At 37.4% G+C, this 19,686-nt stretch overlaps 2 protein-coding genes across 7 annotated transcripts in view; one reads left to right on the forward strand and one right to left on the reverse strand.

Annotated features, from left to right (window-relative positions):
- Positions 1 to 7,983, forward strand: part of LOC121427417 (cellular tumor antigen p53-like) — a 44,514-nt gene extending 36,531 nt beyond the window's left edge. For all 4 annotated transcript variants that reach the window (XM_041623797.1, XM_041623798.1, XM_041623800.1 and 1 more), the window contains 4 exons: positions 2,537 to 2,805; positions 4,342 to 4,486; positions 5,124 to 5,217; positions 6,003 to 7,983. In XM_041623797.1, the coding sequence (XP_041479731.1) occupies positions 2,537 to 2,805; positions 4,342 to 4,486; positions 5,124 to 5,217; positions 6,003 to 6,236 (742 nt within the window). In that variant the 3' untranslated portion in view covers positions 6,237 to 7,983. The remainder of the gene's footprint in view (positions 1 to 2,536; positions 2,806 to 4,341; positions 4,487 to 5,123; positions 5,218 to 6,002) is intronic.
- Positions 7,984 to 14,884: 6,901 nt separating this feature from the next.
- LOC121427237 overlaps positions 14,885 to 19,686 on the reverse strand; it is a 62,777-nt gene continuing 57,975 nt past the window's right edge. For all 3 annotated transcript variants that reach the window (XM_041623542.1, XM_041623541.1, XM_041623543.1), the window contains exons 11-13: positions 19,201 to 19,389; positions 18,597 to 18,755; positions 14,885 to 16,188 (exon numbers count right to left, since the gene is read on the reverse strand). In XM_041623542.1, coding sequence (XP_041479476.1) covers positions 16,057 to 16,188; positions 18,597 to 18,755; positions 19,201 to 19,389 — 480 coding nt within the window. In that variant the 3' untranslated portion in view covers positions 14,885 to 16,056. The remainder of the gene's footprint in view (positions 16,189 to 18,596; positions 18,756 to 19,200; positions 19,390 to 19,686) is intronic.

Here is a 19,686-nt window from a genome sequence, read left to right on the forward strand (position 1 = left end):
TGATGGTGTGTTGGTGGGGTGATATGTGGTGCTGGACTAGTTGCTTGATGGTGTGTTGGTGTGGTGATATGTGGTGCTGGACCAGTTGCTTGATGGTGTGTTGGTGTGGTGATATGTGGTGGTGTACCAGTTGCTTGATGGTGTGTTGGTGTGGTGATATGTGGTGGTGTACCAGCTGCTTGATGGTGTGTTGGTGTGGTGATATGTGGTGCTGGACCAGTTGCTTGATGGTGTGTTGGTGTGGTGATATGTGGTGCTGGACCAGTTGCTTGATGGTGTGTTGGTGTGGTGATATGTGGTGCTGGACCAGTTGCTTGATGGTGTGGTGGTGTACCAGTTGCTTGATGGTGTGTTGGTGGGGTGATATGTGGTGGTGTACCAGTTGCTTGATGGTGTGTTGGTGGGGTGATATGTGGTGGTGTACCAGTTGCTTGATGATGTGTTGGTGTGGTGATATGTGGTGCTGGACCAGTTGCTTGATGGTGTGTTGGTGTGGTGATATGTGGTGGTGTACCAGTTGCTTGATGGTGTGTTGGTGTGGTGATATGTGGTGGTGTACCAGTTGCTTGATGGTGTGTTGGTGTGGTGATATGTGGTGGTGTACCAGTTGCTTGATGGTGTGTTGGTGTGGTGATATGTGGTGGTGTACCAGTTGCTTGATGGTGTGTAGGTGTGGTGATATGTGTTGGTGTACCAGTTGCTTGATGGTGTGTTGGTGTGGTGGTATGTGGTGGTGTACCAGTTGCTTGATGGTGTGTTGATGTGGTGATATGTGGTGGTGTACCAGTTGCTTGATGGTGTGTTGGTGTGGTGATATGTGGTGGTGTACCAGTTGCTTGATGGTGTGTTGGTGTGGTGATATGTGGTGGTGTACCAGTTGCTTGATGGTGTGTTGATGTGGTGATATGTGGTGGTGTACCAGTTGCTTGATGGTGTGTTGATGTGGTGATATGTGTTGGTGGATCAGTTGCAGGTATAGTCAAGCAGAGATGCCAGTTTTCAGGCAAAAACCTGTATTCAGGCCTTGGCAATTTTATTTTCAGGCTATAGTTCTGGCATTTTTGTGTATAAAATATTGTATTCTAGGTGATTTTCAGGCCCTCTGATCAATTCCAATAGGCATCCCTGGTTAAGGTGTAGTAAGTGCTGAATTTAAACCAAGATTATGATTTTCGTGTGTCTCTGTGCACACCCAATTATAGTGGGGGCAAAAAAAAGTTACCTAAAGAGAAATGCCAGTAGTTGCAGTAAACACTGATTTCATGAGAAAGTCTGTAAAACCAGGCTTTATTGTCAGAATATCATAGAGGATCTAGATCTGGCACAGTTCCAGTTACATAACTGAACTCTGTGAAATCTTGATATCAACGCTGAAAAACGCTCACACTGAAGATCACCAACGCAGATAGGCACACATGGGACAGTGTATGCTTGTTTTGCTTATTTCTCAGCAATTACATTTCTCCCAGAATCCTTTGTCACATTTTCTATTCATACAAACAGACACTTGGGTGGTCATTATATTAGATTCTGTAAAAAGTAATTTTGAGATCGTTACCAAAACTGGAATTTATCTTTAATGTTGTTTCAGAGAGCCAGTTATAATATATAGGCCTACTATACATGAATTTCATACACCCCTGAAACATGTTCGGATTATAAGGTGCTAAACAGCTCCATAGGGATACATGTGATACAAAAAGATATCAGTTGTGCATCAAGTTGTGCTTAATTCAGGAACAGCTTCATGTAACAAACCTAGTTCAACAAATATGGCTCCTATAAAAACCATCCAATGTCTTCTTCATATTGCATTTTTTTTTCAGGATATAAGGCTAGGATTCAGATCTGATGTCCATTTAATAGATTATGAAGTCATTGAAAGAAATAATTTTTGCATGAATAATTCACCTTTCACACAGTAAAAAAATTGTAATTTGTATGATGATTTTAGTGAAAAATAAGGCTAATGACAAATATCTAGCATGTGTGAAACCAAACTAGATTGCAATTACTACTGAGGCGAGTTCCAGTGAAGTTTCACTCAAAGTTTGTATTTGCAATGCATTGCTTTGATTGACAAGTCACCAAGGACACATACTGCCTTCGTTCAGGAATTCAAATTCAAATCAGTTTTCAAGTAAGCGTGTGAAAGGTACGATGATTCTAAAGACCATTGCAATCATTATCACACTGATGATTCACGATTCACATGTTAAAAGGCCCTAAGATTTTGTGGGTGATGTAATCTACTGAAATTCCGTGCATCTGATTGGTCGAGAGCGAATAAGTGATAATCATTCGATGAAACCATTTATGAAATGCTCCCCTATATGGACTGGATACAGAAATGAGATTGATGATTGGAAAGATTGAAGCCCCCTTCCACAAAGAAAAGTGAAATTAATTTTGCTACATTTATTTTAAATTGCACAAAGACTTTCGATGTATGGCTCAAAATTTCTTCTCTCTTTTCAGCCTGCTAATGGACACCAAACCTACTTATTGCTGTAAACCTGTTATTTTCTATTTTCAGTCTGCCTAATGGCGTACCAAACCTCCCACGGGTCAGCTCCTTCCAGTCCACCCCGCCGGCGTCCACCTCCCAGGCCAACACCTTCAACTCCGCCCTCGCTGTCAACAACACCCCTCCGCCCACCAATCACTCGTCCCCTCCGCTGCTGAATCACACCAACTCATACCCCCAGCAGCAACAGGCCATTCAACAACCGTTCAGAAACCTGGAACCTTATCCTCCATCCACCTCCACGGGTCTTGAACGCAGGGACACCATGCCATGCAAAGGTAAATTCTAAGGCTTAGTCCCGCACAGTCAGCAAACTTACTCTTAAGCAGAACAAGGGACTTTTTACAAAATCTCAAAGTAATGTCTTGGTATTGCCAGAAAGAGTAGTCTGCTGTGCAAACCCTTCTCTTAAGTCAAGGCCCTTTCACTCAGAAACGGCAAGTTTTATATGTGCTAGTCTTTGCGTGAACACCCACTTGTCGATCAATGTATCAATCTGTGTCCACAGACTAGGAACAAAACATCTGCAGCTTTCGTCAATGTTGTCATCAGTGAATTGAAAACCAGGGATAACTTCTTTTTTTTCACACTTCAGGGTGATTCTGAGAAATATCAAACTTCAATTAAATTGGGACTCTTCCCATTTAAGAATTTTATTGCCAGCCCCCCCCAAAAAAAAAAAATTCACAGGAACCATGCAAGATTGTGAGTCTACAAACCAAAAGATGGTGTAGACAGTGAAGTGTTATGTTCTTCTGAGAATTACCCATTTCTCTACTCATTGGGTGATTTCAAGTTCAGTGTTGACATTTTGGTGTTGGGTTAGTTCCGTTAGGTCAGTGTAATTCCAAACATAAATGATGTTGGTCCTGTAAAGGCACTCACTTTGGACTGTATTCTGAAGCTAGGTTTAACTTAAACTCAGGTTCAAAGTTGTGGTTTAAGTATGGGAAGCCAAAAGTATCAAAATTTTTATGAAGTTGTATGTTTCTTATGTTTACTGTGCTCTTTCCTGATTCAACGATGGTGAAGACAATCATCTACTTATACTTCTTACACAATTGTGAATGATTTGAGAGCCGAATGAGCTGAAAAAACTGTTAGTGATTATGTAACAATTGGCTATCCATACTTGAACTACAACTTTAAACCTGAGTTTAAGTTAAACCTGACTTCAGAATACGGGCTGTCAATTTGTGATCTGGATTATTTGGGTAAACTCGGAAGAGGTTTTGGAGCTAGGAAACCCAATTCAAATTGTGCTTCTAAGGGTGTGTTAAATGTTGGTTTCCAAATATTTGAACACATGATTACAAAATGCAGATATAATGAGAAGCAAAGGGCGTGTTCAATGTCCACTATTCCTGGTCGTAAAACTAAATGTCTTTGAAATCGCAATTCAGAAGAAAATTTAAACATTGAAAAAAATGCAGATTTTCTACCTTAAACATCGCAAATGCGACATTGAACACAATTGCGTTTTTCAATTTGCTCTCACAGTGGAAGCCTACAGAAACAGGTGCCAGAATTAATGTTTATTGTGATGGTTCAAACCGAGCACTAAATTTAAAGACAACCAACATATAAACAGCTTTATATTTTCGACACTGAGCTTATCATGTTTGTGTTCCCTGTTTTGGAATTTGAGTTTCAATATTATATATATGTATATATATATATATATATATATATATATATATATAAATATATATATATATATATATAAATATATATATATATATGTATATATATATATATATATATATATGATTCATATTGAATACACCCTTACACCAACACCCTGTTTCTTTTAGATGAAGCCGATGGACCAAACGCAATGGATGTTGATACCATACCTTCTAGTCAAGGATTCCCTGTTACTAGGAACTTGGATCTGACTCCGCCCACTTGCCAAGCGCAACAGAACATTAGCCCAAATCAAGATCCCTCTATTTATAGGTAAGACTTGGTTAAATTGTTGATTAACATATTTATATTACGTATATGTCTTTTTTTTTTTTATTCAAATATTAATTGGTAAGACTTGGTTAAAGGGAATATATTGATGAAACGCTCCCCTGGACTCTTGGCAGATATCATGACCCAGACAAATATCTTGTGTCACATTACTTTGTCTACAGTGAAAATAGAGTTAACCCTTGATATGCCCAGTGGTTCATTCCTTCTGCGATACCGTCACAGTCATACCATCGCTGATTAAGTTACACCTATTATGCTTGTGTTTGACCCTATTTCTACGTGATAAGCTGTTTGATCATATTGACTTCTCACCGTAAATAGTTCACAAAATAAAGAAATGGGAACGTTTGGACTTGTTTATGTTTCATCCGACAAATCCTATTTTATCTACAGTGATCATAGAGTACTTTTCAGCTTATCAAAATCAAGCATAGTTGTCATTAAGGACATCTTGTCAGACAAAAATGTTGATGAAAATATAATTGAGAATATAAATAGAACTAGCAAAGACAAAGACCAGTCTCTTAAATTTGGTGATAATATAATGAAAATATTTTTTTTAGAAAACTTTCAGAGATGCTATGAAATGTTTCAATTTGTATTTTCTCTTGTACAGCTTCCTGAAAAGACTAGGTATGAAGCAGCATGCAGATATCTTCAACCAGAAAGGCGTTCATACTGTTGATCAACTAGACGATATTAATATGGAGGTAAAGTTTGTTTTAAGTAATCCCTCATTCCATATGAAAAAAAGAATATTAAATAACTTGTAAATTGTTCCTAGGTTAGAAGACATGTTATCATTTCATCTAAATGATTTTTTTTCTTTGAAACTGATAAAATTAGTTGAACATTTTCTTTTTGAAGTCGATGAACTACCAGTGCATTAGACCCCCTTCAGAATTAGTCTACATACTCAGACTCTATTTACAAGAAAGTTTAAGAGTAATGAAGAGTATGTATGCTCATTGGAATAACTACAGTACATAATTCCAATTTATCTTATAGTTTCAGATTTTTAGGTTTCTTAATCAGGTTCGCTTGAAAATTACAAATGTGGCAGTTTGGAGTTTATGGCAGCTCTTATAATGATTTCTTGTTTTTTTTTATGATCCATTGGGTGACGTTATGCTTAAATCAATGGCAAAACGACAGTCTTGTCAGTTATGTGCAGGTGAGTCTTGCAGCTTCCCGTTACATGAAGTCGTCTAGTGGTTCTCGCACTCGCCTTTCAAACAGGGTCGTGGGTTTGAATCCTAGCCATGGCATGTTTTCCTTCAGCAAGAAATTTATCCACACTGTGCTGCACTCGACCCAGGTGAACCCAGCAGGATTAATTCTTAACATGCACTGAGCGCCAGTGATGGTAGTTCAAGCTAAAGCTGGGGTAATAATGGAAGCACTTTGTATCCTCAGGCAAAAAGTGCTATATAAATCAAGCTATTATTATAAACCATATACTGAGCAATGCCTTTCCTTCCGTCTTTTCTCTCAGGACTTGTCAAGCATACCCCATCAGCAACGGGAATCTCTCTGGAAGGCTATTCTTGACATCAAGAGCGGGCTGCAGCTGAGTCACACTCCGACAATGAACAGAGGAAGCAGCAGCGCCTCCACGATGAGCATCCATTCAAGTGGAGGGTCGGCCGGTGGAAACCAGGTGTATCGCGCCACTCGCTTTACCTTGAAACAAACTCTATCATTCAAAGTAGAGAAAGACGATGACTAAGTTCTTGAAGGCTGTCTTGGAAGGTTGTTCTTGAGGCGTGAGAGAGCCGCAGATGTAGCCCTTCAGAATGCTGTTTATGCTGGTGGAAGCAAGGGGAAGTCTATAATGTGATAAGTTCCATTAGCAAGACTGTCAGAGAAGGTCATTCTCAAGTTTGCTGGTTAGCAGGAGATAATGTCACCTTTATAGGAGTAGGTGAGACGGTGATCTGTATGAAAGAGGCCAGTACTTTCAACAGCTTTTGTTTGATGATGAAGAATGGACACACTGCCGTGGCACTGACATTACATCGTTCAAACCAAAGGACATGAAAGAGCATGGGAGCACGATTGTAAAACGGTCGTGCCTACAAGTTTTGGTGGCCATGGTCTGTATGATAGATACTATTGTTCAAGAAGTGACTGAATGTTGAACTTAAAACAAAAACTCGGCATAATTTAGGGAGATTGTGCTTGAGATGTTGAACAGCGCAATGCCATGCCACAGATGCAGCTGTTGACTGTACAGAATTCATTTAGAATGTTCTACCCAGAGGAGCTGATGAGCGGTCCAATTTTCACTGGGACATATCTCATCCAAGTCAACAAGACATGTGAATCAACTCTGCAGAGTGTGACTGGAATCCAAGGTGGGAAAAGATCAAGGACAGGAGATACAGTGGCTTTTCAAGATAAAGAAAACATTTGGGACATAGTTCTCTTTGAGGGTCTACGGCAAGGGGAAGATTCAAATCCAAAAGACACTCTAATCTGTACAGAGTGGACTTCGGAACAGTGCCTAGCTTCAATTCCTTGTTCAGTCACAATCTGTTATTCCAAGAATACCTTCCAGGATGTCGCTGAAGTTTCCTCTATGGAGGATGCTGTGGCTCTAGATCCAGAGAGAAGACTGATGAGACCGTGATGGCCTTGAAACATTCGTCCAGAGACACCTGTCCAGGGAGGGTGCATGAAAGGGTATTCATATGCAAGTGGTGGCCAGGAGTCTGCATCTGCAAGTTCTTGTGAAACACTGCTCCAGTCCCGGACCAGAGACTCTTCTGATCCTTCTTATCTATCAGGAAACCTAGCAATCCATTGCAAGAATGAACTCAGATCCGAACCCAACGTTCAGTTGCAAGAAGGAACTCTTGATCCAAACCTAGCGTTCAATTTCAAGAAGGAACTTGGATCTAAACCCAGCATTCACTGCAAGAAGGAACAGTTAAATTATATTATTAGAGTGGATATTTTTTTGTTGATGACATCAGAGGCATGCTCAAATGAAAAAAATTCATTAGAGAGGACATATAAATGTCAGTACGTCGCTGAGCTCACACCCTGAACATGCGAGACCAGTTGAGAGAGGACAGGGTTGTTTAGAATGTATTCTTTAGATTGTATTTCTTGGAAGTTTGATCTTCTTAAGTGATTGTGCAGCAAACTGCCGCTGTGTCTAGTCCAAAGTGTTTACTAGTTTACTGTCTTGCATTTCAAAAGAGAGCATTTTATATCTGAGCGGAATGATGCCGTCATGAAGTGTACCATGTGTGTGAGAAAAGCACCGTTGACTTGCTAGGCTGTGGTGTATATTAGTTATGGGTTGTTTTTTTTCTGTTGATAAAGACTATAACGTTCATGTCCGCTCCGATCACAGTTTAATGTCGGAAGAGTTTTCCCACAATTTAAAAAGTTGCACTAAATGTGCTTTTCTGTAATTAAAAAAAGTATTGAAAATTAACAGAGAGCAGAACATTGGCAGAATGAGATCGATTAAAATTTGACAAACAGAAAATTATGAGCATTTGATTACTTTGACCCAGTTAAGGTCGACTTTTTCAGAGTCAAAAATGAAAGTAAAAATGAAAGTTTGAAAATATTAACAGTATCATGTTACGCAGGGCCCACTGGGAGAACAGTTTTCAGAAGTGAATTTGCTACCCTGGGTAAAATATGAAATTATTATTATTAAAATAAAGAGCAACTTGCTTCCATAATGTCAAATTCCATACATTAATGGAATGACCAACTTCAACCCTGGATTAAACACTAAACCTTACATAAAACCCTATTGAAAACCCTACCCGTATATCTTAGACGAAATAAAGCCTGGAGCAATTGTCGCTGGAGCACCTTTGTCACCATTTTTTCAGCAAATCGTAATCAAGAAAAGTAAGAGCATGTAATTTGGTCATGTAAATGTCCTGTAATTTTCAATAACATTAGGCTTAGAGCCTTGTTTTCATTGTTAAAAAAATTTAAATGGTTTTCTACCTTGTTCCTTATGAAAATAATCTGAAATTATTATTGCTGAAATTACAAATGTTCAAGTTTTATAAAATGCTGCACTGGTGCATGTTGGAAAGACACTTAAACTGAGGTACACTGCTTTCAAGCTATTTAATCTTATTAATTGCTACCTGCAATGACTTTTTACATCGTGAGCAGATCTTGAGGATAATTCTGAACCAATTCCAGTTATGAATCTTGGTACCACACCTTTGTACCACCAGAGTGTGACCTGGGCTCCGTAACACAAAGGTTTGCGATGAATTGCAAATATAAAAAAAAACGCTCTGATTGGTCCCTGGTCAGTATTTTAAACCTAATGCGCGTGTAACGTTGATATTGATTGGTCAGTTCATTTAGCGATTGATCGCTAATCTTTGTGTTACGGAGCCCAGGGCCCCCGTCTTACAAAGCTTTACGATTTATCCGATCAAACACAACTATGGACGGCCAGTAAGAACATCTAAAATGCAAATTCTGTTCAAAACATTTTCCAGATATGTTTAATCATACACTCATCATTCTCTTGATCATTCAGTGTGATTCTCTTTGATAACTAAAATTATGGTATGGATGGATTTCCATACAGTTAGGATTGATTGGATCAATCGGATCTCTTTGTAAGACGGAGCCCAGATTTTCAAACAGAAAATGACAGGTCAAATTTGAATATTCATATCAAATGCTGTGAACATCTGTTTCTCCCTCTGGATTGTGATCCAGGATTTTTTTTGGGGGGGAGGGGGGATACTCATCAACATATTCTAAATGTGCCCCCTTTTGGATAAATTCTGGATCTACCCCCTTGGTTTAAGTGACTGGTTCAGTGAAACTGGCCCATTGTTATTCAGAAGACTGATTACATTATTTGTTGGCATTTAAAGGCCACCACACACCTGACGACTGGTCCTTATCCGATTTTAGAACAAATCGCATTTAGCTCATTTTTTGATAATGTGAATGAAAATTATCTTTTATTTGAGACTTTGTGTATTGTCCGCTATAGAAATGTAATTTTTTATTATCATTTTTAACTGAAAGAATACCAACAAAATAATTTTGGATGATTGCAAGCCTTTGCTTAGGAGTAAAGGCCAAATTAGTTTAAAATGGTACCATTGCTATGGCATCATTACGACTAGATATTAAATTTTATTGTAATAAAATAGTCACAAAATTGAACATAGGTATGCATATGGTGAATTCGAACATTGGATAGTTCATTCTATTTCTCAATATCAGCATCAATTCTACTACGTTTTATTCCCAAAACGGTTCAGACCAGTCGTAAGGTGTGCGGTGGCCTTGATAATCATCTTTTTGTTGAGTTATCTTGTTTATAAGCGGTACTGTAAATAGAGTATATTTGTATATATATTTGATCGCAATCGTTTTATACAACATCTATGATCAATGTGACACTACAACAGGTATTATTGATGATAATAAAGCAAGAAGTGTTCGTGCTAAACACAATTATATTCTTAAAATTTCATTTGTGCCTTTGCTTGTGAAATAATGACTGACTGAATGAAATGGACTTTGGAACAGTGATTTCCATTTTATCGTATATGAAATGGAAATTCTGTGTGGTTGTACTTTTCATGTAATTCACCTTTGTAAGACGGAATTCAGGTTTTTGCTGTGTACATTTTCAATGACAAAAAAGGAATTTCCATTTGTAGATCAAGTTAAAACCGAATTACAGGTTTTCAGATTCGGAAAATCACTGTCTCTATCCGGGGAGCATTTCATGAAAGGACTTGTCAGACGTTTTATCTGACAAGTCCTGTTTTATCCGACAGTTACTATAGTAATAGTGCTTCTCGACCAATCAGAATCCAGGAAAGTTGTCAGATCTGACAACTTGTCGGACGAAAATATTGATGAAACGGTCCCCAGGACTGTATACGAATTCCGAACAGTACATGTATTTTTTCAGATAATGTGTACAATATCTCATTGGAAAATGTTTTTGGAGAAAGAAATATAAACTTTGGGTTAAAGGGGTACTCTTAGCTGAAAATGATCATATTTTAATAGAATAAAATTCACCGATCAAAATGCTGAAAATTTGATCGAAATCTGATTAATAACGAAGTTATTTATTTTCAAGTTTAGCAAATATTCTGTGAAAATAGTTATATGCACGTCATGAATATTAGGTGGGCAAGCCATGTCCCCACTTTCCTTTTTCTTATGTTACTACATGAAATCATAATTATTTCATATTTCACACACTTTTGTGTGATACGTCTCCATGAAAAAAAATAAGTTGCAGCAATGAATATCCAGTGCATAAAATAATCCATTTTCATATAGTAAAATACAAAAGAATAAGTGGGGATATGACATTGTTATGTTCATTGAATGTTCATGAAGGCATGCATATCTTAAACACACAATTACCCCTTTTGATTCCCAGTTGTCTTGCTATGTCTTTCTCTTTTCCCTTCACAATCTCTAACCACCATAAATCTTTCATGTCCTTTTTTTCTCATTTTCTCACTAAATCTGTCCCCTTTTCTCTTTATCTCTTTCCTTTGTCTTTTTCTCTCTCTTTCTCTCCCTCTTTCATTCTCAGTATGATCTATTTTGGGGGGTGATTTTTCGCCTTTTTCTGTTGTTTTCTTTTCTCTCTCTGTATCTCTTCCTCGCCTTGCCTTCTATGTTTTCCTATGCCTTCTCATATTATTTTGATATTCTTTCCCGGTCCCTTCCGTCATTTGTTTTTTTTTTAGCTCATCCGGCCAGAAGGGCAAGATGAGCTTATGCCGTGGCGTGGCGTCCATCGTCTGTCGTCCATCCACAATTTCAAAATGCTACTTCTTCGCCATTTCAAGTCCGATTTCAATTCTGTTTGCTTTATATGATAGCACTAGGTGGGGCATTCAAAACTTCCACACAGAATTTTTAAATTCATTAAATATGCTCATGTGCATTTTTCAAAATTCACAAAAAATGCTACTTCTTTATTTGTTGATTTTTTGCTTCCATTCACCAAACTTCTACACAGAATTTTGAAATTTTTATGCAAATTTATGCAAAATTTATGCATATTTTTCAAAATTCACATAAAATGCTTCTTTATTTGTTGACCGATTTTGATTTTTTTTCTTCCATCTGGTAGAGCTTCTTGAGGTTTACCAATCTTGAACACAGAATTTTGAAATTTTGACTAGAACAAGTTTTATGCTAATTTATGCAAAATCAATTTATGCATATTTTTAAAAATTCACATAAAATGCCTATTCTTTTTTATTTGTTGACCGATTTTGATATTTTTTTTTCATCTGGTAGAGCTTCATGAGGTTCACCAATCTTGTACACAGAATTTAGAAATTTTGACTAGAACCATTTTTATGCTAATTTATGCAAAATTGATTTATGCATATTTTTAAAAGTTCACATAAAATGGTAAAGTTGCATGAGGTTCACCAAACTTGTACACAAAATTTTGTCTGGAAAATTATTTATTCTAATTTATGCAAAATTTATTCATAAATCACAAAAATGTTTTTTCTTCATTTGTTGATCAATTTCAATTTTGTTTGCTTTTTATGATAGCTCGAGGTGGTGAAACAAAATTTAAACATAGAATTTTGAAACTCATTGAATCTGCTATTTATTCATATATTTTCAAAACTCACAAAAATTACTTAGTTATTTGTTGATTGATTTTGGTTATTTTTGTTCCATCTGAGAGCTACATTGGGTTCACCAAGGTTCTACACAGAGTTAAGAAACTTTGACTAGATTATATTCTCAATTTATGTCACCAATATAATTCACTACAGTGTCAACTGGGCTGAAATTAAAATTGTGTTAAATTGTGTTGCGAGATGCCGGATGAGCTCCACATCATTCATTGATGTGCTAGATTCTCTCTCTCCACCACTTTCTCCTGCTCACTATTTCCTCCCACCTCACCTCTACACCCCCCCCCCCCTCCCCCCGGCACAGACCCTTCGGTTTCACATAGACCAATAGTACATAATTAAGAGTCTGATATAGTGAGACTAGATTCACTATGTACTGTGGCTGGATCTATTAGTCTCCACTCTAGACATGATACAGTTAAAGTGACAAATACCAGTCAGTGCGTGGAGACTAACCCCCCCCCCCTCCCTCCTTCTCTCACACACACCAAGAATCACTTTCCTTTTCTTCTTTCCTTTCAACAACTTATAATAATAATATAGGTACATTTACCCAGGGTAGCCACTTCAGTTTCGAAAACCGTTCTACCAGCGGGTCCTGTTATTATTACCCCGGCTTTAGCTGAGCTGCCTAGGCATTCGAGCATTCAAGGAATTTCTTCCTACCGGGTACCCATTCACCTCACCTCAACTTCATTTGATTCACAAGACGGACCAAGGATAGAATGCACAGACACGGTGATTACATGGGCACAATCTCCATTTTTTATTTCCCCTCAATATCAAAAAAAGAAGGAAAAGAAAATTAAATTTACATCACGTTTCTGAGGGTCTCTCTCTCTCATCAATGCATGGAAAATAGAAAGTTGCGTAGAGAGAGCTAAGAGAAAAAAAGGGTAAAAGACGAGACAGAGTTATGAGAGAGACGGGAAAGTCATAATATATACACACCATCTTACTATACATAAAATTTTTGTACACATATATTACAAGATAATTACAAGAAATCAATAAATCAAACTATGTTCTCTTTTTTACAAGATGTGCGGTCCCCTACCCTCCGGCTCCCCGAATAAGCCTTTGGATCAGGAACCAACACTGATATCTAAATCTACCACTCTCTTTCTCTCTCTCTTTAAAAACTATATGTCCCTTTATGTTTTTTGTCTATTTTCTTTTAAGTTCTGCCACTATTTCTTGGACAATGAGTCACTGGTAAACTCTATAATGATAGGCCTACACTGTAGGTTTCACAACTGGTTGAATATATATATATATTTATATATATATTTATACTTTATGTTTACATATATACATGTAACAACAGCAATCATGTATGAAATATATTGGTCGTCATGGTTACCATACACTTCCATCGAAAAATGCAATACCAAGTTCAAAGGTGAAAGTCGTTTTCTTTTATGTACATACAACAGCAAAACAGAAACATGGTATCCTCAACAACATAAATTTGAAATCTGTTTTTTTTTTGTCCTTGTGGAATTGTTTTTTTGTATTTTTTCGTTATGCAACAGAGTTGTTTTCATGTTTTTCTAACAAAAATACGTCATTTAAATCTCTCATTGTTTCAATACCAACACAGACTATTTCTCACATTCAAGACAAATATGGATGCTATAATTTTGTTTGATAAATTAGGCAAAGAAAACTCTAACAAAATTTCAAAAGATATCAATAATGCAATCTCAGAATGGCTTGCAATATTGTACTGAGAATTATTTGTGCAAATCAATTTTATTAATAGTTACCGGAATCAATTCAGGAATTAGTCCAAACTGTAAACCTTGTTGATTCACTTCAAAATAAATTGCTCAATTGAAGAAAAAAAATAAGCACATAGAGAAAATAAATAATGGTAAATGGCTCCACGACGTTATCCTTGAATCCATTCTTGCATTCCATACTGAACAATTTTCTTAAAAATTTTCATTTCGGTTTCTAAAAAAAATTTGAGAAATAGGTAGTCTATGATTTCACACACATTTATCAGATCAACATCAAGAGAAATATTTCTCTCTTCACTAAAAAATAACCATTAACCCCTGAGAAGAGGCTAATTATTACAAGATTAGACCGTGTCTCGATTGCAAAATTACCCTACATTTTGGTCGTCTAAGAAAAATTAAAAAGTTCTAAACACTTTCCTACCTACATGAATTCTTCAACAACCAACCTATGAAAAAAAGGAACACAAAATCATTTCCGAGTTTTATCTAACCATTGAACGTATATAGCTTTGAAATCATATTTAAAAGGTCTAGATGAAGAATTAATATCACAGGGGCGACTCATATTTTTTTCATGTCTGAAAGATGTTTTAATTGTCAAAGTAAAATGGTAACTTGCAGGTTTTAAAAATGATGCAGTGAAATTCGATAACTTTTGTATTTTTGAAATGATAATCACAAAAGCAAGTGTACTGCTAGTGCAAAGGAAGGCAGGAACAATGATGAGCAAAACAAAAACAAGAATGGAAAAAACAAATTAAAAGGTCATTTAAAAATATAACAGACAAAACAAAAGTGCATTCACCTTGGGTCTACGTATCTTAAAAAAACCAACAAATAAAATTTGAACCGAACCATATATGAATAACAATGACAATAGCCCGTTAATATCTTGTTACCAATAAAAAGCTGTCAAAAACAGGATTACAATAATGACAGCGAAGAACACTGGACGGATCTTTTTTCCCCCTCTCGATATATCAATAAATTATAATCAATCCAGAAAGACTTGCATTTCTGGAAAAAAATCTTGAACCAGTTAGAGCTCGGAGCGTGATCTACTCGCGTGATGGCGAACATATCCTCCACTCTGGTTTAATCAAGCATCCTCCTTCATATATCAAGCAATAAAATGGAGAGATCAGTCTTTTGAGGGAGGATTTCAAAAGCGCCCTCTATGGACCAGAAATACTTAGTCAGATCAGGCAATTCTGTGCGTAATGGTCAAATCAGGTACTTCTATAATCAGAGGCAAATAGTCACCAGTACATCGTAATCAACTATGTTTGCTTGTTTTTTTCTACATCAGTGGCCCAGAGAAATGCCCGAAAAGCATGGAAAAAGATTGGTTTTCAAAAACGGGGATTCATTTTCATGAAGCTTGTCAGCACTACCGATTACCAGTTGCTTCCCGGCAATCAAGGATTTGAAATTGTCAGTGCTGACAAGTTCCATGGAATGCACCCCTTCTCCCTTCCAGTTTTTTGGGGGGGGGGGGAGGGAAGGAGATTCGAGTTTTATGTACTAATATTATACTGTCTTGAAAGTTGCTTATATTTTATGAAGGTCATTAACATGTTTACTCAAACGACCATTAATGGTGGCGTCAATTTGAATAATATTGACTACTTTAAGGGGGTGGTACAAAAAACTGATTTGCAATCAATTAAAAATATTGATTCTAAATTTGTGATTGGTAGGTCAACTTTAACATTATAGATTTAAAATGATTTCTGTAACAAGAGGCAAGCCACAAATCAAAATGCCATTAATTTGTGACTAATTTTCGGACCTATACTGGTACTTGACCGAGGCAATCCCCTAAGATGACTTTTTGGATTTGGGATTGAGCACATCATTTGACCTGTCTCATAGGTGATAACAGAGTCATAGAATATTCATGAGTGTCTGACTGAGTGAACGGTCGCTCCTGAGCACAAGAAGGCATTCGATGGATATGAATCAAAATGCTTCAGGAAGCAGTCACCATCGTAACGATGAGAGACGTTACTGCGAAAAAGATCTGAGGCGACTCGATGATGGCAATCGGAAACTTAGTATGCGTCTGGTCACGATAGCTGGTCTTTCTGGCACGAGACATCGCTGAAACCATCACCATCACGTTGCTTCATCAACTGAAGGTTGCTCACGATGCGGTTGCTATGACGATCATCAGATGAGCGATCTCCTGCACACTCTCGAGGAGGTCGGGAGAGAGGCGCGACAGATGGGCCTCAGTGAACTCGCATGGAGGGAAGATGTGTAAGACGAAAGCCGCCTGGAGATAAAAACATCAAAGCAAACTTGATTATTCAGATTTGATGCTACTCTGGATGCTTGCATGCAATGAAAATCAGAGCAGAGGTTTCATTTTCATTGTAAGGTGAATGGGTCTTTATACTGCACTCAAAAACATTTTACATAGGATGCATATATTAACAGAAATGGCAAAATCCAATCCTCACATTTGAGATAAACGCTAGATGTGAAAAAGATTTCACGATGAGTTTGTAATGAATCCAATTAAATGACCACCCGAGTGTCCGTTTGTCCCATTGGTCTTATTTTCACTTAGTTCATTTATCATTTTGCACTTCGTCAAATGAAAATTTGGTTCATAACAGTCCATCTGATTGAATGGTATCAGACAAAGTGGATATTTGACGAATAGGGTCACTGGAAATCAGACATGGTATTTGGCCTAAATGGTTTAGTAGACCAACTGGTTGTAGATGAACTAGGATTAGACCATGTGGGAAGAGACCAAATGGAAAGTAGACAAAGTGGGTGTGGACCAAGTGGTAATTTAAAACATGGTTTAGTAGACCAACTGGTTGTAGATGAACTAGGATTAGACCATGTGGGAAGAGACCAAATGGAAAGTAGACAAAGTGGGTGTGGACCAAGTGGTAATTTACCACATGGTTAGTAGACCAACTGGTTGTGGATGAACTAGGATAAGACCATGTGGGATTAGACCTAACAGAAATGTAGACAAAGTGGGTGTGGACCAAGTGGTAATTTACAACACGGTTTAGTAGACCAACTGGTTGTAGATGAACTAGGATTAGACCATGTGGAATGAAACCAAAGGGAAACCAAAGGGAAATTACACAAATCTGGTGAAGACCAAGTAGCAATTTAGCCTTGAGCACCTAACAAGATGGATATGTGCGCAATATTAATACCCTATATTATTATTATTATAAAACGGGTTCAAGGATGTAGCCAATGGTGAGTGCGTATTCAAGTCACGTGTTCATGCTTTAATTATGCGCAACCTTCCAGTCGTGCATTTTTCGTGTAGCACTGTGCAATTTTTGTGCAGCATTAGTTCCAATAGCATGAAAAAACTGATACGCGTGCAGTAAAAGAGGCTGGCTAGGATTTTGATGCGCTGACTTAGTTAGGTGCGCAAAGTAGATACGCCTGTGATGTCATAATTGACAGTCTTATGATCTCTTCGTCTGTGCGATCGTACACAAGTAGGAGGGATTTGAACAAGATTTCCATGAAAAATGCTTTTTGCCGACCCGTTTTATAAAACAATTAATGCACATTTTAAGATTTGTGATGTTAGTAACGATGCGAGCAACTCTCGGGCATTCACAATATTATACAAAAGCACTCGGCGCAAGCGCCTCTTGCTTTAGCATAATTGTAAATACCCTCGAGTGTGCTGCATCGTCATAACACACTCATAAATGTGCACTAATTGTATAGTATTACATAGAGTGTGACACAGTGATGAGATCAGTTTTGCAAATTTGCAATTTCAGCATTTTAGAAACCTTATATTGATATAGCATGGTGAAATACCCCCACAAGCAAAATTTGGTGGGAATCAGTCCATGGGGTCCAAAGATATGACCTCATGAAAACACAATTAGCTCCATTGAATTCAAAGTATTATTGAACTGGGGCCTGTTGCAGAAAGAGTTGCGTTTAAACGCAAGTCAGAATATCAAGCGCAAGTCCCGAATGCGTATATTGATGCGCTTAATTACAAAGAGAGACAGGGAGCTGTGAAGGATTATAGAGGAGAAGTAGAAAAGTAAGGAAAACAGAGAAAAAAAGGAGGAATATATATGTAGGGCCTAACTAATTGTAGCATGAAATTTTTTTTTGAAAATTGTCATGGAAGATGAGTGAAACTAATACCACAATCTAATCTAAATAATATAATTATTTGCTTGACATTCAGTCGGCAGGGTATCGGGATATTTGGTACTAAAAGATATGACAAAATTTATGACTGCTACCCCCCTGTCATAACTTTTGTCATATCTTTTGCTTGTATAAAAGGATTACGCGCATTTAAAGCCGTGTATTTTTGGTGTGCGCTAAAGAGAAGAGACGAAATTTATGACAATTTTTGTGACAAAAGTTATGACATCCACCAGAATACCGATTTTGTCATATCTCTGAGATAAGATAAAATATGGAGAAAAGACAATGTTCAGAATACCACCCCAGGCAAATAATACATTGACTTCAATTGGGCTACAGTATGGATTCATGGGGTCATTAGACCAATTTCACCAAATTTGGATTTGGGGACGTATTTTGTCATGCTCTACAGAAATATGGTAGAAAAGTTGGAAAAAAGTGTTGGTTTTTTTTTTTGGGGGGGTGAGGTCATCACTTTGGTACTTCAATACATCATCTCAAGTCTTTCTGGCCTACCTTTTGCGATCCATGAGGTGCGACGTTGATGATCCCAGCAGCTTGCTTGCTAAGTAGGTACTCAATGAAGGAGACACGTAGCGTGTTGGTCTGAGCTATGACATCGGTTTGGTCATGACCGCAAGGCAGTGCCAATAGAACCACAGACTCCTCTTCAACCTACATGTCAAGAAGTAATCAATACCAATTAATACAGAATCTAGGTCACGATCACTGTGAAAGGACTTAAATGATAGTGGTAGAAAATAAGTCACAGAATTTTTAAGAAGTAAACTGCAGTACTTTGGAATGACATATTAAAAAAACTGTCCAATTGTCAAAGTCTAAGAGGGAAACCATTTGGTGCCAATTCATGTTTTTTCTCCTCCCAGTTCAAAACTTTTTGTGATCCGACCAATTTTTACTCTAACATTTCAATTTCAAATTGCATTTTAACAAATTATTTCAGGCCAGACTCCAGGTCATATTAAGTGAGATTACACAGAAACATTTCAAACCAAAGACAGATTACAGATATTGTTATGGCCAGGTACTAAGATTGCATTGTAAGTTGCATTTGACCGAAGACCAGAAAAATGAGGTGAAGAGTTGACGAGCCACATACCTGCATCCTACTGCCAACCCCGTCAAGCTGCGATGGTTCTAGCCTCATACGCTGGGCGACACGCAGAGGCGGCGTGGCCATAATGAGAGAATCTTGGGCAACCGATTGACTTCCGGAGACATAGTGCATCTGGATGGCTGCAGCCTCGTTCTTCAAGGCAAGGACACCCTGCCACATCACGGGATAACGCTGCGGGAGAAAAAAGTTTGAATTGATAGGGTTATTTTAAAGTCAGAAGAATTGGTATGTGAATCGAAACAAAGAGATTTTTGGTTCTTACAGAAGAAGTAAAAGGCAAATATACCAAAATTAGAAAAATATACGGATTGATCTACAATATATGGCTTTATCCATAAGTATATAGTTGACACATTTATACCAATATAATAGAACTGAAAAGCTGATTTAGTATTGTTGTCATTTTTGCAATAAACTTAAGATATTTTCAGCTACTAGCTACTTTTCACAGTAGTGAAGTTTCTAATT

The sequence above is a fragment of the Lytechinus variegatus genome, chromosome 14, assembly GCF_018143015.1.
Source record: "Lytechinus variegatus isolate NC3 chromosome 14, Lvar_3.0, whole genome shotgun sequence".
In the NCBI taxonomy this organism is placed as follows: domain Eukaryota; kingdom Metazoa; phylum Echinodermata; class Echinoidea; order Temnopleuroida; family Toxopneustidae; genus Lytechinus; species Lytechinus variegatus.